A 24,426-nucleotide genomic window follows, 5' to 3' on the forward strand; every position below is an offset into this window, starting at 1 on the left:
CCAATTTTGTGTGACCCCAAGAACTGCAGCCCACAGGCTCCTCCAGGCAAGAAGACTGGAGTGGATTGCCATGCCCTCCTTCAAGGGATCTCTATTTTATCACAAATTTTAAAAAATCGCTAAAGAGTCAAGATAACTTTTTCCCCAGGAAGATTCTTTCTCAAACAGAAAAGAATCAGGAAGAGTCCCATTAAATAGAACTAAAGTAGCTCCTGACTGTGTTACAACAGACAAATGTCTGAATGACTAGATTAGGAGTTGTGACTTTTCCCTGTATGTTATTAGGCTGAATTGTGGCCCTTCAAAATTCATGTTTAAGTCCTAATCCCCAGTCCCACAGAAGACCACAATCACACAGCTGACCATCCAACAACATGAGTTTCAACAGTGTGGGTCCACTTACGGGCGAATTTTTCTCCATAGTAAATACTACAGTGCTACACTGTCCAAGGTTGGTTGACTCCATGGATGCAGGACTGTGGATAGAGAGGAACTGTGAATATGGAGGACCAATTCTAATATTCTTTTTTTCTTTTCTCACACAGATTACTAGGTACTGCAGAACCATGTAAGATAGTACTGATGAATGTCAGCAAACTTGGGTTTTCCTAATCTTAAAGCAAATGCATCTAAATTTTTTCCATTAAGTAAAAAGTTTGCTCTAAGTTTTTCATATTAAACCTTTATCAAGATAAAGGAGTTTCCTTCTAGTTCATTTTAAAAAGATTTTTTAATTAGCATAAATGGTAATCATTATTAAAGTCTTCTGAGTTTATCATGTAATATTCTCATCTAGAATATTAGGGAGGAATTCTATTTCAGACCTTTCTGATATAGATTATGCTTACATTCTTAGGATAAACTTGATTGTAATGAATCTTTTATGACACTATTGGACTTAGTTTGGTAATATAGGCATTTCCTGCTTAATGTCATCAATCTATTTTTGAAAATGAGATGTTCTGAGTGAACTCAGTAGCCAGTGGAAGTTATAATACATTTCATATCAACCCAAAACCCCATATAAATTTTTTAAAATGTAAGAAAACTTGTAAAAAGTCTGTTATCAAACACTACTGTAAGACTATAAAATGCTTAAACACCACTTCTTGATCAACTTAAAACGAAGTGGAAGTTGGTGAGAAGGGCTTTGGGGAAATCAGCTGAGGTGTAGTAGTCTTGGCCCTCCTGTCATTCCTGCTAATCCCTACCTGGGAAGTTCTGTGGCTGAACTTTCAAGCAGCCACTTTGAGATTTAAGGGTGGAAACCTCATGCCAGGAATGGTAGAGAGCCTGGTTCCTCTGTGTCTTTGTAGAGCTGCTTCTGAGCCTGTGATTGCCTAGTTCTCTAGACTTCTACTATATGGGAAACATGTATCCTTACATATTATTTTAGATCTGTCTGTTAAAATAGCAGAACATTCATCCTAACTGATTCAGATATCTTATTATTCAGGCCTTTTGAGCCTGCATAATGAGATGTATCAGTTACCTGGACTGATTATATTGCAGGAAGGGCCAAAGCCCTGCCCTAGGTTTAATTCTTCCCAAGGAAGCTAAGCTGGGGGATGGGAAGGGAGGAAATAGGGCAGAAGTCTCCTGGCTGTCAATCATTTCCTTTTCCTCCCCACTTCTTCAAAAACTGTTTTCATTTTTTTTAAAGGCAGCAGCATGAGAAGAGGACAGTTTCCTTACACAGTAAGATACTAGTTCTGAGGATTAGAAAGGGAGAGAGTGATTTTGCAGCATAATTTTGTAAAAGATGCCAGGCATGGCCAGATTCCCTCAGCGCATTCTCGCCACCATCAGCGCTCCTGCTGACAGCTGCTATATTGAAAATGTGTCTGGAGTATCCTTGGAAAATAGCTTGTTTCATGTAGTGTCACAAAAACAGCAAAATCTCTCAGCCTGTAAACATCTGATAGGTAAGGTTTCAGACACCTACTTCATATTCTGAATCCCATTTGTACAGCCCAGCCACTATTTTGCCAACTCTCTTTGAAGTCATCACTCAAACATTACTTTCTCCCTGAGCATCCAATTTAAAACTGCACACCTCCCGACTCCCCCATCTTTCTTTCCTGCTTTTATTTTTCCTTCAGAGCATCTCACATACGGCATGTATTTCATTTATGTGTTCTGCTCATCATCTGTCTCCTTCAACTGCACAGAGGTCCATAAGCACAGGGGTGTTTTTTTCTTTCATTGCTCTATCACCAGCGCCTGGCACATGCCATATGCTCAATAATTATTTATTGACTAAATGAATTCAAAGATGTTAAATAGACATCTCCCTATGGCAGGGGTTGCTGCATTCCTTTAAAAAAAAAAAAACTAAATTGTATTATTCAGAAGCACCTCTCAGTACCCTAAGCCACCCCTGCACTGCTCAGGCTCATGAGGAACTCCCATACGGGAGGATCTATTCCTTAGTTTGAGTGATGTATGAAGTCAGGGGACAAGCAAAAGAGAGATGAATTTCTCAAAGGGGGTATTTGAAGATTGCTTAATAAAGAGGCTATTTACAAAGGTGTGTGTGTGTGTGTGTGTTCAGCCATATCTGACTTTGTGATCCCATTGGCTGTAGCCCACCAGACTCCTCTCTCCATGGAATTTTTCAGGCAAGAATACTGGAGTAGGTTGCCATTTCCTCCTCCAGGTATCTTCCCAACCCAGGGATTGAGCCTGAGTCTCTTGCATCTCCTGCATTGGCAGGCAGATTCTTTACCACTGTGCCACGTAAGGGAGGTAAAACACCCTGGGCGAAAATCCGTGAAAGCTGTATCTACCCCCAAACCCATCCTCCGCTTCCCCACTCAAGAGACAAGGAGAAGGCCGGCCGCTGGAACCTGGCTAGAGGAGCTGTACTGTAGCAGCTGTGGTCTGCGTTTAGACGAGGCTAACCCACACCGAGCCTGCGGGTCAGGGAGCTGAGGAATAAGGCCCGACCCCCACACTCCTTCTGCCCCCCTGCTAGCGCCTCCCAAGCCCAACAGGAACCTTGAGGGTATGGAACTGCACTGATGCAGTCTGTTAAATCCAATTTCCCAGATTACTGAGAAGGGAGGCAACATGGAGAGTCGGACGTAGGAGAGAAAAAGGAAAATTTTCAGCCCAAGTGGTAATAATACACTGGTCCATTATGCAATCTGTAGCTTTTCTTTCTAGAAAACTCTTTCCTGCCACTGCCCAAACCCCAACTGATAACGTTCAGAACGTCAGCTGTCTGTGATCCTGATCATTTTCATCAGGGTGTCTACTGCCCATCAGCATCTCTCCCTGGATCTCCTGCACTTCAGCACACTCAGTATCTCCATCTACAATCTACGGTCTCCACGTGTTGTCAGCAGTAACTGTAGGTAGCCTGATGTCTCCCTTGATTAAGAACTTATTTTAACCACAGTCCACCCACTTACTGAGTGCATGAGTACCTAATGGACTTTTCCCCTTCCGTCCCTATGCCAGAGGACACTGGCAGCCAAGAGAGAATTAATAATCTTCTTTATTCTTTACTTAGGGTGGTCTTCCCTGGTGGCTCAGTGGGAAAGAATCTACCCGCCAATGCAAGAAAAGCAGGAGACATGGGTTTGATCCCTGGGTCGGGAAGATGCCCTGGAGAAGGAAACGGCATCCCACTCCAGTGTGGCTGCCTGGGAAATCCCATGGACAGAGGAGCCTGGTGGGCTACAGTCCAAAGGGCCACAAGAGTCAGACACGACCTCGTGACTAAGCAACAACAACAACAAGGAAGGTCAGGGTCACAGAAGGAGCTGCGGCAACCGCAGCACAGGTACGTGAGTGACATGGAGAAGGAGAAAAACCAGAAGACGCCGTGTGGCTGGCCTTGCTAATGGAGAAAGGGACCATAAGCTAAGGAATGCAGACTACTTGTAGAAGCTTAAAAAGACCAGGAAACAAATTCTCACCTAGACTCTCCAGAAGGAATATCGCTCTGCCAGAATCTTGACTTTAGCCCGTAAGACCCATTTCTGACTTTATATTTACAGAAATTTAAGATCATAAATTTGCCTACATTTAAGCAATTAAATTTACTAATGCAGTAGTAGGAATAAAAACTGGTGCCACCCTATCTCTGGGTGATGCATAATGGAATGAACTGGCTCCAGGACAGCACTGTGAGGAACAGGGGAGTACAGGTCTTGTGCTCACTTTTCTCTCTTTTAACTAAACTCTGTGCTGTCACACTTGAAGATACAGCGATTTCAGCTCTGGAGCACAGGAAAGTAAATATCGAAATAAGGTCAGGCGTAAAATTTTTTTTTTTTTGGTTTCCCAATGCATATAAAAGTCATGCTTACACTATACTATCAAGTATGTAATAGCATTATATCTAAAACAACAATGTACATACCTTAATTTAAAAAGGCTTTATTGCTAAAACATGCTAACTATCATCTGAGCAAGTTACAATCTTTTTTGCTGTTGGAGGGTCTTGCCTCAATGCTCATGGATGCTGACTGATCAGGGGGGTAGGTGCTGAAGATTGGGGAGACTGGTAGTCGCTTTCTTCTTTTTTTCTTTCTTTCACTATTTTGGCCATGGAGTACAGCTGTGGGATCTCACTTCCCCACCCAGGGGTCGAACCCAGGCCATGGCAGTGAGAGCGCTAAACTCTAACTACTAGGCCATGAGGGAGTTCCGAGGCAATTTCTTAAAATAAACCAAAGATAAGTTTGCGATATCAATTAACTCTTTTTTCACAAACGATCTATCTGTAGTATGCAATGCTATAAGATAGCATTTTACCCACAGTAGAAATTTTTTCAAAATTGGAGTCAGTCCTCTCAAACCCTGCCACTGCTTTACCAGCCACTTTAATGCAATATTCTGGACCCCGTCAGTTGATTTAAGGAACATTTAGAAAGCCCTGATAAAGGCTATGGAAAGCACACGATGAGCACTATAGGATAATTTGTGTGTTGAATAGAAATTCAAAATGTATCATTTGTAAAAAAAAAAAAATCAAACAAAGGGATAAAAATAAATTCCTTGGGAACATTAAAAAAAATAACTTTTTAATACCTTTGAGTTGGGTCTGACTTTTGGGAAGGCCCTTGGTTGTAACAGCTGTTAAGTGCAGAGAGCCAAGAGGTCAGAGAGCAAAGGTCACACCCGTGGCCCCCGGCCCTTCAATGTCAGTAAAAATGTAGAAAATTTTGTTCTTTAGAGGTCTAAGGAGAGGATAAATCCTTGTGGGAAAACAAAATCAACAGTCAAGATCAGTAAAAACTTATTCGAATTTGCCAAATTAAATTTGTTTTATTATGACAATACCAGGAGTCATTTTTGCTATGCACCAATTACACAGCTAGACTTGCCATCACTTCATGGCAAATAGATGGGGAAACAACGGAAACAGTGAGAGGCTTTATTTTCTTGGGCTCCAAAATCACTTCAGATGGTGACTGCAGCCATAAAAAAGATGCTTAATCCTTGGAAGAAAAGCTATGACCAACCTAGACAGCATATTAAAAAGCAGAGACATAACTTTGCTGACAAAGGTCCATCTAGTCAAGGCTATGATTTTTCCAGTAGTCAAGTATGGATGTGAGAGTTGGGCTACAAAGAAAGCTGAGCGCTGAAGAATTGATGCTTTTGAACTGTGGTGTTGGAGAAGACGCTTGAGAGTCCCTTGGACTGCAAGGAGACCCAACCAGTCCATCCTAAAGGAGATCAGTCCTAATATTCATTGGAAGGACTGATGCTGAAGCTGACGTGCCAATACTTTGGCCACCTGATGTGAAGAACTGACTCATTAGAAAAGACCCTGATGCTGAGAAAGACTGAAGGCGGGAGGAGAAGGGGACAACAGAAGATGAGATGGTTGGATGGCATCACCGACTCGATGGACATGAGTTTGGGTAAACTCAAGGAGCTGGTGACGGGCAGGGAAGCCTGGCATGCTGCAGTCCGTGGGGTCACAGAGTTGAACACGACTGAGTGACTGAACTGCAACTGCAATTAGACAGCTTAGAAGTGGAACAGAATTCACAGAACAGATGAAAAGCAGTTTTTAAATGGAGGTCTTGAAAGAGCTAGCTGCAAGGATTTATACAGCTGGACACTCCTGCCCCCTGCTGGTTAAAACTGGCTACAACCAGACTCTCCCAGATTAAACTGTACTCAAAACACTTCAGATCAGTTGCAGCAAGTTCCTCCTGTACTTCGGGAAATTTCTTAGATTCTTTCTTTCCAGAGGCATATACACAGAGGCAGAGGAAGAGAATAAGAGGGACAGAGTCAGACAGAAACACAGAGACCAAATAGATCGACAAAAAATACCTTGCATTTCTGCCTTCCCCTCCTTCCACTTCCCAGGTGGCGCTACTGGTGAAGAACCCACCTGCCAATGCAGGAGATAGAAGAGCTAGGTAGGTGTTCGATCCCTGGGTCGGGAAGATTCCCCTAGAAGAGGGCATGGCAACCCAGTTCAGTATTCCTGCCTGGAGAATCCCACGGACAGAGGAGCCTGGTGGGCTACAGTCCACAGACTCACGAAGAGTCGTACACGACAGAAGTGACTTAGCACACAGGCACGCTCCCTCTTTCCACCTTATAGCACTGCAATGAGTACTGATTTGTTTTAAAATATTGCAAAAGGAGAGCGTAAATGCTTTTTTGATTCAAAATATAATCATCAGCCTGGCACATAGAAGGTGCTCAGTAAATATTTGTTGAGGAAATGAGAGGGAGCCAGAGAAAAAGTTGCAGAGATTGAGAGAGAGGAGGAAGAGAGACAAGACTTATTCTTTCAAGGATTCGTCCCACCTCTATTTGACAGACAAATTTATATCAGGAATACTAACATCGCAGTGCTTTGCAGACATAGGAAACAGAAACTCAATTCAGTTGGCACACATAGGCATTGACCTAAGCCTTTTACAATTATTCTTATATCATCTGTACAATAATCCTATATGGTAAACACTAGTATATTCATTTTAGAGATGAGAACACTCAGACAAGCAGAGATTAAGTTAAATGTCAAGTGGTTAAGACTCCATGCTTCCACTGCAAGGGATGTTGGGTTTTATCTCTGGTTAGAGAACTAAGATCCTGCAAGCTGTGCGGTATGGTTTTAAAAAAAAAAAATTTCCAGAGTTAAATAGCTGCTCAGTGGTGGGGCTGAGATTTGAATCTGGGAAGTTTGGCTCCACAGTTCACATTTTTAACGAGCAGCATGGCGCCTCTCCAAACGACGTGAAGGAGAAGGGACAGCAGAGATGAGGAGAGAAGTGCCTTTGGGAGCACTGCACCAGTCTTTGCGTGTCCAGGACTGACTGGAGGTGTCTGAGTTTTTTACGGGCTCTCTTTTCTGCCCCATTGGTCTGTACGTCTGCTTTCTGCCAGTAGCACGCTGTTTGGATTACTGTATAAAATGGCTACACCAGTTTGCATTCCCCCTAGTAGTAGAGCATTCCGGCCGCTCCACATTCTCACTGAAACTTGGTATTTATTTTAGCTAATAGGACTAGAGTGGTATCACATTGTGGTTTTCATTTGCATCTCTCTAATGATTTATGTTGGGCATCTTTTCATCTGTTTATATGACATCAGTATATCTCCATCAGTGAAATACCTAGTCAAGTCTCCTGCTTTTTTTTTTTCTTCCCCAATTGAGTTGTTTCCTTACTGTTGAGTTTTGCATTATTTTTTATATTTTGGATATTTTTTTTTACCGGATATATCAGTTGCAAAGTTTTCCTACCAGTCTGTGGATTGCTTTTCATTATTTAAGTGTCTTCTGCAGAACAGGAGTTTTGCAATTTTATTAAAGTCTAATTTATCACTTTTCATTTTGTATCATGTATTAGGTGTCATAACTATGATATCTTTGCCTGACCCACAGTCAAAAAGATTTTCCAGTTTTTTTTCCCCAAAGTGTACAGTTTTAGATTTTTGCATTTTAACCTATGATCCATTTTGAATTAATTTTTGCATAAGGTATAAGTTATGGGTTGGAGTTAGCTATTTTGCATAGAAATGTTTCATCACTGCTAAAATGACAATCTGTTCTACAATGAATTGCTATTAATATTATGTAAAAAATCAACCGATCCAACATTTGTGTGTCTGTTTCTGGATTATATTCTGTTTCACTGATCTTTGTGTCCATCTTTCACCAACATTGCACTTTTTGATTATTTTAGTTTTATAGTAAGTTTTATAATCAGGTTATGTGACTCCCCCAACTTTGTCCTTACTCAAAATTTCTTAGGCTATTTCCTTTGATTATCTATAGAAACTCTATAGTTATCTTGTCAATTTCTACACAGTTTTGCTGGATATTTTACTGAGATTGTGTAGATTCTATAGATCTCTTAGAATAAAACTGACAGCTTAACAATATTAACATATCCATAAATATAATCTTTTATCTAATTGGGTCACAGATCATCAGTGTTTTATAATTTTTGCCATATAGATTTGGCACATTTTTCTCAGATTTATGCTTGATAATTTTACAAATGGTACTTTTCCAATTTTCATTGCTTATACAGAGAAATAAAATACAAAGAAATACAAAGAAAGGCAATGCCAAAGAATGCTCAAACTACTGCACAACTGCACTCATCTCACAAGCTAGAAAGGAATGCTCAAAATTCTCCAAGCCAGGCTTCAGCAGTACATGAATCGTGAACTTCCAGATGTTCAAGCTGGATTTAGAAAAGGCAGAGGAACCAGAGATCAAATGCCAGCATCCGTTGGATCACTGAAAAAGCAACAGAGTTCCAGAAAAATATCTACTTCTGCTTTATTGACTATGCCAAAGCCTTCGACTGTGTGGACCACAACAAACTCTGGAAAATTCTGAAAGAGATGGGAATACCAGACCACCTGACCTGCCTCTTGAGAAATCTGTATGCAGGTCAGGAAGCAACAGTTAAGAGTTGGACATGGAACAGACTGGTTCCAAATAGGGAAAGGAGTAAGTCAAGGCTGTATATTGTCACCCTGCTTATTTAACTCATATGCAGAGTACATCATGAGAAACCATGGGTTGAATAAAGCACAAGTTGGAATCAAGATAGCCAGGAGAAATATCGATAACCTCAGATATGCAGATGACACCACCCTTATGGCAAAAAGTGAAGAACTAAAGAACCTCTTGATGAAAGTGAAAGAGAGTGAAAAAGTTAGCTTAAAACTCAACATACAGAAAACTAAGATCATGGCATCTGGTCCCATCACTTCATGGCAAATAGATGGGGAAACAATGGAAACAGTGACAGACTTTATTTTGGGGGGCTCCAAAATCTCTGCAAATGATAACTGCATCCATGAAATTAAGACGCTTGCTCCTTGGAAGAAAAGTTATGACCAACCTAGATAGCATATTAAAAAGCAGAGACATTACTTTGTCAACAAAGGTCCGTCTAGTCAAGGCTATGGTTTTTCCAGTGGTCGTGTATGGGTGTGAGAGTTGGACTATAAAGAAAGCTGAGTGCCAAAGAATTGATGCTTCTAAACTGTGGTGTTGGTGAAGACTCGAGAGTCCCTTGGAATGCAAGGAGATCCAACCAGTTCATCCTAAACGCAATCAGTCCTGAATGTTTATTGGAAGGCTGAAGCTGAAACTCCAATACTTTGGCCACCTGATGCGAAGAACTGACTCATTTGAAAAGACCCTGATGCTGGGAAAGATTGAAGGCAGGAGGAGAAGGGGATGACAGAGGATGAGATGGTTGGATGGCATCACTGACTCAATGGACATGAGTTTGAATAAACTCTGGGAGTTGGCGATGGACAGGGAGGCCTGGTGTGGTGCAGTCCATGGGGTTGCAAAGAGTTGGACGCGACTGAGCAACTGAACTGAACTGAATCCAACTATCACTGGTGTCCTTATAAGCTTAGAACACAAAAGGAGACACCAGGGATACAATGCGTGATGGCCATGCAAAGAAAAGGAAAGAAGGTAGTTATGTGCAAGCCAAGGAGAGAGGCCTCAGTCTGCCTGCACCTTGATATTGTACTTCCAGTCTCCAGAACCATGAGAAAATAAACTTCTGTTGTTTAACCCACCTATTCTGTGATATTTTGTTATGGAAGCCGTAGCAAACTAATACAATCAGTCTTGCTAATTTACTACAGGCATACCTCATTTTACTGTGCTTTGCTTTACTGTATTTTCCAGATATTCATTTTTTTGTCTCTCTCTTTTTTTTCTTTTTACAAATGTAAGATTTGTGATAACCCTTCATTGAGCAAGTTTATTGGTATCACTTTCCCAATAGCATCTGCTCACTTTGTGTCTGTTACATTTTGGTAATTCTCACAATATTTCAAAGTTTTTCATTATTGTCGTATTTGTTACAGTGACCTGTCATCTTTGACGTTACCACTGGCAAACAATCAGGACATGCTAAAGGTTCGGATGATAGTTAGAATTTTTTAGCCATTATATACATTACTTTTTTAGACAAAGTGCTAAATATGGCACACTTAGTAGATTACAACAGAGTATAAACATAATTTTTATAAGATTTTTTAGCTTAACCCCTAAATTTTCATGTGGTTTTTTTCCTTGACCCATGTTAAGTTTCTAAATATCTTGTTATTTACAGTCATCCCTTGGTATCTGCTTGGGCTTGGTTTCAGAACCCCCCAACCCATATACTAAAACTCATGGATGACTAAGTACCTTATATAAAATTGTGTAGTTATTTGCATATAGCCTTTTCAAATAAATCATCTCTAGATCACTTATAATACCTGAAAATGAAGTGAAAGTGTTAGTAACTCAGGTCGTGTTCGACTCTTTGTGACCCCATGGACTATGACACACCCGGCTCCCCCGTCCATTCATGGAATTCTCCAGACAAGAGTACTGAAGTGGGTTGCCATTCCCTTCTCCAGGGGAATCTTCCTGACCCAGGGATCAAATTGGGTCTCCTGCATTGCAGGCAGATTCATTATCATCTGAGCCAATACCTAATCCAATGTAAATACTATATAAATACTTGCTGGCATCCAGCAAATTCAATTTTTCCTTTTTGAAACTTTCTGAAATTTTGTTTCAAATATTTTGGATCTGGAATGTGCCAATGTAAACCAGTGGATACAGAGGGGGCTGACATATTTCAAATTTAATTATTTGGGGGTGCCAGAGCATATTTTGTATGATGTCAATCATTTGCAATTTGGTAAAACTTAATTATGGACCAGCATTTTGTCTTAGGGGATTCCCTGGTGGCACAGTGGTAGAGAGCCCACCTGTCAATGCAGGAGACGCAGGTTTGATCCCTGGGTCAGGAAGATTCCCTGGAGAAGGAAATGGCGACCCACTCTAGTATTCTTCCCTGGGAAATCCTATGGATAGAGGAGCCTGGTGGGCTGCAGTCTATGGGTCGCAAAAGTTAGACACAGCTTAACGACTAAACAACAGTTTTGTCTTAAAGACTATTCCTTGCATATTTGTTGTGTATAGTATCCTATAATTGTCAATCATCTTATTTTTAATATAGCCACATTAAATTTCCTATGCCTGGGTGTACTATCTTCCATCTTTTTATTTATAACTTATTTGGTCATTATATTTAAATTGTGACTCTTGGAAAAAGCATATGGTTGGATCTTTACTTCTGCCTTATCCAGAATTTAGTATATTTAACTTATTATTATATTATTAATATGGCTGCATCTAAATAAAATTAAATAAAAACAAACCTTCCTTTGTTTACCATTTGCTCTTTCTATTGTTCCTTTCCCCTCCTTTTCTACCTTTACTTTTTTTGTCTGTTGGGGAGGGGTGACATTAATATTATTTATTATTACATTTTATCTCTTCCATTGATTTTCAGTTATGCCTTTTTTTTTTTGTGGCTGCTCTAAATATACCATGATCTTTTGCATTTATATTATATTAATTCACATATAAGAACTTTATAACAGTATAATTTTACATCTACCCTTTTCTTTATCTAATGTTGTATGTTTTATTCACACATTACAAATACCCCAGTACATTTTCATCATTTTGAACAACCATTTGATTTTTTCTAAGAAAGAAAAAATTTTGTAGTTATCCACATACTCTAGTCACCATTTCCAGAGCTTTTATTTGTTCCTGTAAATCTGAATTTCCATCTGGAAATTCTTTTGGCATTTCCCTCAGCATTTTTGTAGTATGGTTTACTGATGGACAAATTGTCTTTAATCTCAAAATGTGTAATTTGCCTTCAATTTTGAAAGATATTTACTTGTGTATCAATCCTAAATTTGACAGTCCCCACTCCCCCACCACGCACCTCAAAGATGTCATTCCATTTTCTCCCAGCCTTTGTTGCTTTTAATGAAATGTCAATGTCATATTACTTGCAGCAATGTATAATAACTCCCTCCCAACCCCCAGTGGCTGCTTTTGAGAATTAATTTTTATTATGGATTTTTATTAATTTGACTATTTAAGGGAATGGATGTGGTTTTCTTTTCTTTTTGTTCTGCTTGGGATACACTGGATTTTCCACATTGATTTCTTTGGTTAAATTTGGGAAAACTTCAGTCATCTGTTTTCAGCTCTTTTTTCTACTCCATGCTTCAGTTTGATTCTCTCTCACAGGTCTTCGTGTCCCTGTTACTTTAAGAAAAGAAATCTCTACGCTTTATTTTAGATAATTTCTGGATTTATTTATTTAACTTTTGGCCATGCCACATGGCAAGCACATAGTCTTAGTTCCCTAACCAGGGACTGAACCTGTGACCCCTGTGGGGTGGAAGCCTGGTCTTAACCACTTGACAACCAGGGAAATCCCTGGCTTTAAGTTGTGTTCTGCATTAAACCCATCAAATTAACACATTTTTAATTTCAGTTATTATATTCTTTAGCTTTAATTTTTACATTTGGTTATTCATATAGTTTTCATACATATTCCCCGACATTCCCTATGTCTTACTCACTCTGTCTTTTCCTGTGGATTCTTTAATATATTTATTATAGTTATTTTAAAGTCCCTGTTTACCAGTTCTAACATTTGGGTTATTTTTGGATCTGTTTCCATTTACCATGAGTTTATACTTTCCTGTTTATATTTCTAGTAATTGAGAAAGATACATGTTATTTTCTATCTTATAACATATGGAGGCAACGTAACAATAACAAGGCCTCAGCAAGGCAACTGAAATGAACATTTTCATGAATACTCTTGGAATGTAATTCCCAATTTTTAAACTGATATACTACTCATTTTCCATGAAATTATTTTGATCCTGACTTTTCCCCAAGAACTTCATTTTTCTGTATTTGAAATTATATGAAAAAAGCAACAACAATATGACAATTGCGGAAATACATCCACAGAATATTTACTACAGAAGAACATCCTTGATTCTTGAAGTTAACAGTCTAGTTACAGGGAGTATACTCTATTATAGTTTTCTTATGGGTTTTCTATGGGCAGCTTTACAGAATCCAAGAAAATTTGCCTTGGGCAAAGATAGAGAAGACAAAACATAAACTTGATTTTAGGGGTAAATCCCAACATTATATTTTGAAAAACCAAACCAAAACTGCACAATAGGAGCAAATATGAGTCTGAACAGACAAGCCATGCCCTTGGAAATCCAATGTAGCTGTGGAAACCGTAGTTATAGAAGGATGACTAGGTAAAAATTCAAGCTTACAGAGATACCAGCTAAGTGTAACGATAGAAACAAACGCATAAAAACCTGAAGTGAGTGTTTCAGGATCTGGAAACAGTATGTGGGTCCAGTGACAGGAGAGGGAGGCGTAACTAGCATATGAGACAAGGACTTGTCTTCTCTCTGCCCTGGTTTCGGTTTCCTCTCTTTGAGGGCAAAAAGGGCTGTTAGAGCTCCACTGAATTCTGAAGCTCCATTCTGTATTTGCTAGTAACTGTAGTATGAAAGAGGTTTCCAGAGTTATACCAACTTCACTAGCCAAACACCTGGGTTTAGCATCACTCACTGTGAGCCTCAAATACTTCTATATTACTCACTTTTAGAATATCTATCAATTAGATAATTTATCATGTATTTCAGAAAGCAGATTTTGAACAAGTTAAGCAATTCAATTTTCCTTCTGGGTCTAATCATTGGGGGTTTAAAAAATTTGTTAGTGGATTATATATACAAGTAACTCTGGTTGGGCTATTTTTATGCAATTACAATTGGTATCATTATACAGTTATCTTTCATGTGCCTTTTTAAAGAAGCAGATTCAGGATGTTCCAAGTATACCTAGTTGTTCAAAGGGAATTTTGAGGGGTCTGTCCATGAAAATACTTGTACAGCTTAAACCACCCATGAAAGAAAAAAAAAAAAGATCTCTTCTTTCAAATCAAAACTATCTTTTCTTCTCTTAAATTTGGCTCCTTTGGTTTTCAAAATTAACTTACCCTGTTAAGAAACTGAGTCTTACCCTTGGCCATCAATAAGACCCCTTTTTGCCTCAAAAGTGAAGTCTTTTAAAATGGGAATTCAAATCTGAAAACTACGGACGGTTTCACGTCATTTCACATTAGCAATGTGCATACCTACCTTTGTATATTCCAACCGAATAGCATCTTTACTCTTTCAACGTGGCTGTGCGTGGTTCAGGGACACGTGCAGCTTTACAGGCTGCTGGGAAGCCACTAGTAGGCAAACTCTCATTACGATTTAATAGCTCTGAGACTGTTCTCAGAGAAGACAAACTTGGTGACTAGTTTGTTGGTCAATGCAGAGGCAAAAAGGACCTAGATCTTACTTTTGCTGGCTGTTAATTCTCCTGGGAAACCTTAGATTCAAGAAAAATGGACAATTTTAAGGGAAAGTAGACTTTAGAATGTTGTGTATGTGATACTGGATTAGGAGGCTAATTAACTTAGTCACAGAATGGTTACATTGTCTTGGAGATCAGGTTAGAAAACAGATTTCTTTACAATAAAATGTCTTTAGAAAATAAAAATGAAATGTTGCTATTCTTTATATTTAATTTTGAATAGCATAAAATTCATAAATAATACTGAATTTGCTTTTAATAATGAACTTAGAATGCTACTGTATTTTAAACATGCATTTAATGCACATTAATAAGGCAAATCTACCTTGAAAGTTCTTGAAATATGTACTCATTAGGGATATGAGGGATAAAACAAAATCATAGTAACACAGTTATATTTCAGATATTGAGGCAATCCTTCATTTAATAATTACCACATTTAGGAACACATACTATATCCAACACCATCTTAGCATCTGTGAACAACTCTTCCATCAAATTAATTCAGTCTAACGGGGGATGAGAGATATGTACAGCTTGTGGTGACAATTAATGTGTCAGGAAGAGCAAGCAATGTACATTGGGGTCAGTCCTGAAGGTGTGTAGGAGATAAAGCAGACCATTAAGCAGAATAGTATGTGGGAAAGCCCAGAGCTGTCAAATTGTGTCTTAGGGAAGGTGAGGAGTTGGATAAGGGCTAGTTCTCAGTATTTTCCACTGAATAGGCAATCTGGGTGGACAAAATGTTACCCTCCTTGTTATCTTGCTAAAGAAAGCTTATTGGAACTTGAGTGTGAATGATAATGAATAGGGATGACTACGTTCATTTGTAAAGAGAGAAAAAGCATTCCCACACTTGGGTGTACTTCTTTTTTAGTAATATCTGCTGCATTATTCATAATGATCAAGACACAATTTATGCTTCACAATTATTCTAAAAGGTAGGGTAATATTCAGTGACAGACTTTACTTTTTGGGCTCCAGAATCACTGCAGATGGTGACTGCAGCCATGAAATTAAAAGACACTTACTCCTTGGAAGAAAAGTTACGACCAACCTATACAGCATATTAAAAAGCAGAGACACTACTTTGCCAACAAACATCTGTCTAGTCAAAGCTATGGTTTTTCCAGTAGTCATGTCTATTTTCCAAACCCCTCTTTTATTCAGACAGTTTGGAGGAGGACTTTAGGTTGAAGAGAGGAACAGAATCTGGCTTTTTTTTTTTTTTTAAATGGACTCACTCTGGCAGCAGAATAGAGAATGGACTGGAGTAGGAAGGGACTGATGACCAGAAGACATAATCCTGGTGAGTGGATCTGACTGTACATTTATATTTTCAAACAAGGAGATGCTGTATCTTAGTCTGCTATGACATGCAGAGTTACTTAATACTGGTTAAATGAAAATATCTTTAATTGTACATAAATATATCTGAACAATAAAAGTCACAACCATTGGAGTTTGGTTATCTTTACTCAAATGATTTTAGATACTACTGAAATTGAGGAAAAAAGACAACATAATCCACGATTGCTGAAGGCAGAGAAAAAGGTTCTACTGTAAAATGGTTATGCTCATAAGTAGCTTTAAAAATCCTATTGGTTAGTATGTAACTGGATTCTAGTATCCACAATGAAATTTTAATTTTCAAGCTTACCATCACACTAAGACTTTTGCTCCAAGTCTTTTTAGAGGAGCTAGGAGAACATCTTAAAAAAAAGGAAAAAACAAATATTCATTTGACCCATCCTACTATTCTTTTGCTAAAAATAAGTAACAATGACTTCAAAAGCTGGATTTGTGCCTTCCATTGAAGAAGTCTTTCATGAGCTATGACAGAGCACTGTAGTTGCCCATAATAGGAAATATTGCCTTATTTTGCAAAACCTCAAAGTTTATACCTTTATATCCATTAATTGCTGCAAGAAACTGCTATTATTTTATGGTTGAGAACTAATGACTTTAGAGTCAGCTGTGGTGAAATGGTTCTAAATACAGAAAGCTTTCTACATTGTCTCCCAACAAACATCATACCCAAGTATCTGTGATTATTGTTTACTATTTGATTTTGCAATATTACCTCAACTGACACAATAGATATACAGTACAAAATTGAATGTAATTGTTCTACAAATTGAGTTTTATCTTACTAGTCAGTCAATAGTTGAATCCTATAGGAATTCTTCTCAGATTTTAAAAAAGGACTATCAATTTCTCTATATTTACAATTTATTTTTTGGTTTTATTAAATGAGGGTAATCCTTAAAATCCCTACCCTAGATGCTTGTAGGATGTTTTGTCTTAAGGAGTTTTCAGAACACCGATAATTCACTACAGGTATCAGGGAGCTCAGAGAATGAACAATGATCTGAACATCTGAAACTTCTTTAGGAAATAAGTTTAAAGGTCATGATGGGATTAATTCTTATGAACTAAAGGGAGTTTAAAAGTTGCCCACTTTATATACTGAAAAGATGTGAATATTGATATGAATATTCTCTAGTGATATGAGGAAATGAAAGAAAAATGAATACATTTTTCACTAGAGAGAATGAAATACATCACTACTTACCCACTCCAGTATTCTTGGCTGGAGAAATCCATGGACAGAGGAGCCCGGTGGGCTGCAGTCCATGGGGTCACAAAGACCTGGACACGACTGAGTGACTAACACTTTTCACTTTCATTACAGGAGGACTCAAGGTGAGAAGAAAGCAGGCCAGGTGAAGTGAAGGCTCGCACGTGAGGCCGGACTAAGCAGAACACGTTAGTACGAGTGTGAACTATTCAAAATCGAACATCCCTCCCAGCCAGTGAACAGAGGAGGAAGGGGGAGCTACAATGCCTGTCAACCTACATATTCCTTCAGAAATTCTAAAAGAGAAGCAAAATACATTTTAATAAGAAACTTCGTTTGAGATGTTACAGTTTAAGAACCCTGCAAGATTTTAACTGTGAGTTAAAAAGCAAGGTGATAGTCAAGGCTTAAAACAGTTTGGGAAATGTAAAGAACTTGTCATTACCGAGAAAAATGTAAGAATACACATTATGGGAAAAGACTGTTGGGATGTTTCCATATTTATTGTTTTACTTTTATGTATGTAGATTTAACTCCAGCTAGCAATGGACTTGAAAGTCACAGCAAAGGAAACTATTTTGTTTCATCAAACTATATAAAACAAGCTATAAGTTCCTGATATGAGGGAAAACTTTGAGCAAGTGAGCACCAACTTCAACCATGATTTTCTACAGTTAATTACCAAAACAATTTAAACATTTAAAATATTTGATTTTGTGCATATCGAAAATGTGCAATATTTTTTACAGCATTTCCATTTAAAAGAACAATTTCCAAAGAGATAGCTGTATTTTTAGCTGCTTTAAATAATCATGTTTAACATGCATTTCTAGGAAAAGAAAATCCAAATCCATTTGGCTGATTTTTTCTATCTATCCTTTGAGACTCTAGATCACAACATTATGTCAACTCTTGATTTTCCCTGAATGGTTTATCCCCTTTCTAGATTACCTTAATAACTCAGACTTTTCCTTTCACTATCTTGGCAATTTCCAGGCTTCCCAAGGTAGAGCAGGTTATAATTAGACCAAGGTATGACGAATATGTTTCCCAATGCATATATTTGCCAAAAATAATTTTTGTACTGTCTGTTTTATATCCATTTAAAAATTCTTTACCCCATCATCAGTTCAAATAAAGCTTGATTAATACCTGAATTTTTACCATAAACACTTCATCTTCCCAATTCTGATATTTAAAAACCTATTCTATGTAGATAAAAATTTGAATATACTTAATTCAGTTTTAAATAAAAGTGTTATCTGAGCTACTTCAAAGTTCTTTTGCTTTAATATATAGTAAATAAGAATTAAACATAAGAAAAACATACATATTGAATTGAAATGCCCCTAAGAATGTTTACAAGAAAAATTATGCATATTTATTTTTAAAAATCTGATAATGAAACCATAGAGTACAGAGCTCTGGAACTTCATGTATTAGTCAGGAAGAATATAAATACACTCTCTTACTCCCTTTCTTTATCCTCTGGCACTTAAAAAAAAGTACTTGTGCGTTATCAACATAAGTGTTTTTTCAAGAGATGCTGTTTCAAATAAAAATTTAAAAATTATTTTATTGTAGAGTAGAAAATATGAACAAAGATTTTCACTATTTTTCTTTGGCTTCAGAAATAAAATTTATTTTGCTTTCCTTCTGAGATTTTAAAGACTTCTGTTTCCTTCCTAGTATACAAGAACGTCCCCACATTTTTAAACACTAACCTGGAGAGAGCGTGCTCATCTATACCGCACAAGCAAAGATCAGAAGCGTACATACAAGTAGGGAGGATAGGAAGCAGGCAGTAATGAAATGGATTGTCTGCAAATACTTAGAATAAAACAGACTAAAAGTTGGCTTACTTTTTACTATCACCATGCACCAGTGATAGTGTCAAGAGACAGTACATTCTCTAGGATGAAAGGTTCCAACTAGCATGCTCCCCACCCGTAAGGACCCTCCCCTCTTCCCCACTTCTGTAAGCCACTGGAGACTACAGGTCTTTATCTTAGTCTCCTGGCTTATTTCTCATAAGATGTCCCCACCTCAGAAATTGATGAAAAAGCACTGCCTTATACTCTATCAATGGTTTTGGCCTTTAACTAATTTTTTTCATACCCCAATCAATGTTTTGTGTGTCTTTATATCTAGTTGCCGGAAAAGCAAGGACAAACACAGGACCACCAAAACAACACAGATTATAAGAGAAAGCAAGATATTTAAGTAAAGCGTCAGGCTGCAGCTTTTTCACAGACATTAATTAAAACTAAGTCACAGGTGAATGAAAAAAGTCCTGAGAATCAGGGTTGCATTTGGGAAATGTAGTTATATTAATATTTAAAATTTAATTAAAATTGCAATAAATGTATATGAGTTGAATGAATCTCATTTCAAAGGGGAATGGTGGGTCAATATTCCAGCTGCTATTTTTCTTATTCAATTCTCAAATAGTCACCTGAAGATACTTTTGGGAGCAAAGTTGTAAGACTTCAAGATGACTTTCTATTGAGACTGAAAAAATCAGTAATAAGTATACCACACAGTTTACAAAGCACTTCCCATAAAACACAGTATCTTGTTTGAGCTCCAAACAACCCTGGGAGTCAGACACTAAAACCAGTGGGAGGTAGTACATACATCGGAGGACGGAATACTGGCCACTGCATAACAGCCCCCACAGGGCAGCTGTGAGCTGCTTTGCACCCTTGTTTCTCCGCATGAGGAATGGGGAGGATCGATGTCCCTACCCAATAGCTATTGTGTAATTACATATGAGATAATACATCTAACTCTTTAATATAGTACCTGGTCTATGGTAAGTGCTGAATAAATGCTATTATTATTATCATCATTATTTTACAGGTGAAGAGACAGACCAGGAGAGATTAAAGTCACATGATTACTAAGTATCTGGGCTAGAAGCAGAATTCTAGACTTGGATATATTCCTATGACCCTGTACTACCTACGGATACCTACTTTTAGAGTATGGAATACCCTCTGCACTATTTTTAAGAGTTTATTTTTTGCAGCAGAAAATGCCATTTGACTTTGACAAATTCAGTAATTTTATTAACATCATTTTCCTTTTAAAAACACACAATTAGGGTAGAAACTACAATCTAGAGCTATTAAAAAAAATTGTCTTTTCTTTAAACCTCAGAAAAATGGAAATAAAATTTACTAGTTGGTAGGTAGAAGAAAGCCTGCAAGCTCTGTGGGTGTAGGGATATTTGTTTACTGCTAAATCTCAAGACTCTAGTAGGTGTACAAACAGTTGCTCAATGAATAAATATTTAAACTGAAAAAGTCAACTTTAAAACATGTCCTTAACAGTAAGATTTACTTCACTACGACATGTTTTCCTTTCCATTTTTAACTATATAACTAAAAAGTAGAGCATATGGTCACCGACCATAAAATAGGGGACTTTTATTAAAAGATTCAGAGTAAGAAATAAAAGACTAAATAAGGCCTTGAATAGCTTTATTGAAGTCTGTATAAATAAACATGCACATTTCAAATGTAAACTCAAGTGAACTCAAGTGCAGACAAATTTAACCTCTGTCATGCAGGAGGTTAGTTTACATTAAAAAAAAAAAAAAAAAGAAAGAAAGAAAAAGAAAAGGAAAGGATAAAAAGGAAAAACCCAAAACAGCTTTAAAAATACCAGGATGAAAAACCAGCTTTAATATCAAGGTATAAAGCAAAGCCATGATCAACATACCTCATTTATCCTGGTTAAATGCATTTTTCTTTCACGTTTAAATGCTAACATAAATAAATAATTTACCAAAATGTGCACTCACAGAGTGAACTTTTATTTACAATACACAATTTATAATCTATTGTATTTGATTAGTTCAAGTGAAGAACATTATACTTTTTGCTTTAATAATAGTGGGACACATAGCAATTTCTCAGGTAGTCGATATGTGAAACGTGCCCCAGCATTTATTTTCTATTAAAGGCAGTATTGTATGCCAATTGACAATACATTCTTTCAACTAGATCAAAGGGGAAAAAGCAGCAAATGAAAAATGTTTCAAATGTTCACACATATTTTTGGCATCTTGGATCCTTGAATGTGGTGAACTAAAATCAAATTCAAGGTTTGTATGTTTTATGTACTGTACAGGTTCTGACTCTGGAACATGCAATGCCAATTCTCTTGTAACAAGTTTCCTTCTGAGAAAAGCTGTAAGGCTATGGTGAATTCCATCAGGAACACACAAAGAAAGTTAACAGACCTACCTTTAAAGCCAATTGTCCATTAGTAATTTAAAGGCCAGAAAAAAATTTCTCATCTAAGCTTGATGCAATCATTACTATGGATACAGAATACTAATAAATTTGTCTTTATATTACAATACTTGGGAGAGCTAAAAGTTGCCAAATTACCAAAAAATGGGGTAGAGAAAAACAGACAGCCAAAATTTTAATTTTGGACCAACACCAGATTTAAAGATATGCATTTTAAAGTAAGTCAAAAAGAATTTGAATATCTAAGGAATAGATCCCAACAGCAGTGAAAAATACTTACATTAACTGAAAAGTGACTTTTGATGAAGTGTGAAATCTAGAACCTGTTTCCACAGTAGTAGTAAGATGAACATAATATTCTGTTTTTTATGATACTACGAAAGGAAATAACTTTTTCAAGACTGCTTCTTTTATCATGATTTAGTTTTATAACAGGCCCACACTGATTACCAGGTAAAGGTTTGAAAATTTGGTTTTCCAAGAATACTCCTGCAGTATTTACGCCACATAGATACTGCAGCTAATTCTCATAGTAGTATATGAGGCAGCCTAATGCACATGAACTAGATTATCCAAGAACTAAGTTCAGCCATAGGTTTCTTGCAGTTATTATCTGAGCAAAATAAATGACCAACATCCACAAATTTAACATTTGTCATCAATTAACTCACATCCAAAAAAATTAAAGAAAACATAATTCATCAAAACAGCAGCAAACTTAAAAGGGATTTATTTGTGATTTCCTATATATATTTAGCTTGTAAATACAAGACTGTAAATGTATTAAGAGACAATTTCTGTTAAAGTTTTCATTGTGTTTCACTTCAAGTACTGCACAAGTTAAAATCTGATAAAGGATTTACATTCAGTGATCTGAAACTCCCCATCTCAGACTTTTGTTTAATGTGGTGGGTAATTTCATCATTTCAATAGACACCACCAGCAGGAAAGTCTCTCTTTTATGGCTTCTAGGACTTTCATTAGTTAGTGTGCATACAGTTCTCGTTTTCTGTATCATTGTCATTATCATTGCTATCTTCATCACTTTCTAGTGGGATGCCTGTGGCAGCTGAAGCACCTTTAGTTTCTCGGTCAAGGGGGAAAAAGCCAGTTCCACTGAAAGTGTCTTGTCTCTGGTAGAAGAGTACATATGCTGCTTTGGACTGTTAAAACAAACAAAGAATTTTAAAATGGTTATGATTCTCAAAGATCACATTAAAAACAGAATGAATTTTTAGCTGATAACCAATTTTGGTGATAGGACATAAATCAAGAAAACCACACATGGTCAAATGGAGGTTACTGAAATTTATTAACTATATCAATAGTATGACTTCTATCTATAAAGGAAGAATGGTCACTGGATTTAACATTTATTCTCTTCTAAGTTAGCTGGACAGATAAGTCAATGCAACCATATCACAGATTCACCTTCTTACTCTAACGTGAAATAGCATTCTATGCCTTCTTTCTTTTCCTCTTGTCTCTAAGGACAAGGCAAGTGTCCTTCTAATAGTAACAGCTTCATTCTGTAGTTGTTCTAGATTCTAACTTTTGTTACCATCTTAAGGATACTGCTCCATCAATCATCACTGTGTATCTTTAATGACGACTTTTTTGGCATAAAAAATACTTAAGTCTTTTCCCATCATAAATTCCTCTCCTTCCTTTTCTAGCTGCCATATACCTCTTACTCTTCCCCTGCAGCCAGGCTGGAGACAGAAAATCTACTGTTTATCATTTACTCTCATGCACACTCCTCAATTCAATGTGACTGCCGCAGCCACTGTACTGAAATGCCTTTCACCAGGCTCAAAAACCTCTTATAAACAAATTAAATGGGTGCCTTTTTTAGCCCATCTTCCTGTGGCATTTAATGCTTTACTCCTCCTCCTCCTGCATTAAAGCATTTTTGGCTTCTGTTACACTACTTTTCCTTAGATGCTTCATCTCTACAGTTTCTTCTGACTTTCCTGTGGGCTCATTAAATCCTGACTTAAAGTAAAAACAAAAAATCCATGTTTTCAGTCCTCAGCTCACTGCTCTTCTGAATACGTATCTTCCCATAGGTGATTCACTCAACCTATGGTTTTAACTGCTACCTAAGACAGACAATTCAAATTCATAACTTAAGCCAGTTCTCACCCCTGAACCCTAGTCCAATTAGTCTAAGTACCTAATGGAAACTGCCACAGAGCTATTAACTTCACAGGTATCAATTTCACAGCAAATTTTCTTATTTACCATCTTAGTAAATGTCAGAATCATCTTTCTCCCCCTCTTTATTTACATGTAATCTTAATCAAGTTCTATTATTTCTATCCACTAAGGAGCTCACAAATCCATTCTCCCCTGTCTATATATACTTACTACCACTAATTTAACTTTAGAAGCTCTTGTGGCTTAAATTTCAGGACAGCCTCCTTTCCTCTGGAGGCTGAATAATGGCCTTTGGGCTTCTTACTGGGTGCCCCCCAATCTGTCTTCTAGTGCTCTCAAGACATGCTAAGATGGAAATTTAATAATGTTCTTCTATTAACCACCCAACACTTCTTACAGACTTTAAGAAAAGATCAAAACAACAAACTCATCTTTCATGATCTGAGTGCCAAGTTTAGCCCCAGTCTAATTTTTGCTCCACATTCCTAACAGTCTTTTGTTTCAGTAACACCAAATTATTTGCTGTTCCCTTAGCTAAATGGTATCTTCTGCCACACCTCCTTGCTTTCGTAGCTACTGTTCTTTTTGCTAAGAATACCTTCGGTTTTGGTTCTTTTGTCTAACTTACCACTATTCATATTTGCAGACTCAGATCAAACACTCCTTTCTCTATGTAAACTTCC

General features: G+C 37.4%; 1 protein-coding gene across 4 annotated transcripts in view; it reads right to left on the minus strand.

The window, feature by feature from the left end:
• Positions 1 to 22,297: 22,297 nt before the first annotated feature.
• Positions 22,298 to 24,426, minus strand: part of USP15 (ubiquitin specific peptidase 15) — a 123,693-nt gene continuing 121,564 nt past the window's right edge. For all 4 annotated transcript variants that reach the window (XM_043888365.1, XM_043888355.1, XM_043888373.1 and 1 more), the window contains one exon: positions 22,298 to 22,746. In XM_043888365.1, the coding sequence (XP_043744300.1) occupies positions 22,564 to 22,746 (183 nt within the window). In that variant the 3' untranslated portion in view covers positions 22,298 to 22,563. The remainder of the gene's footprint in view (positions 22,747 to 24,426) is intronic.

Source organism: Cervus elaphus, chromosome 3 (assembly GCF_910594005.1).
Source record: "Cervus elaphus chromosome 3, mCerEla1.1, whole genome shotgun sequence".
Lineage (NCBI taxonomy): Eukaryota > Metazoa > Chordata > Mammalia > Artiodactyla > Cervidae > Cervus > Cervus elaphus.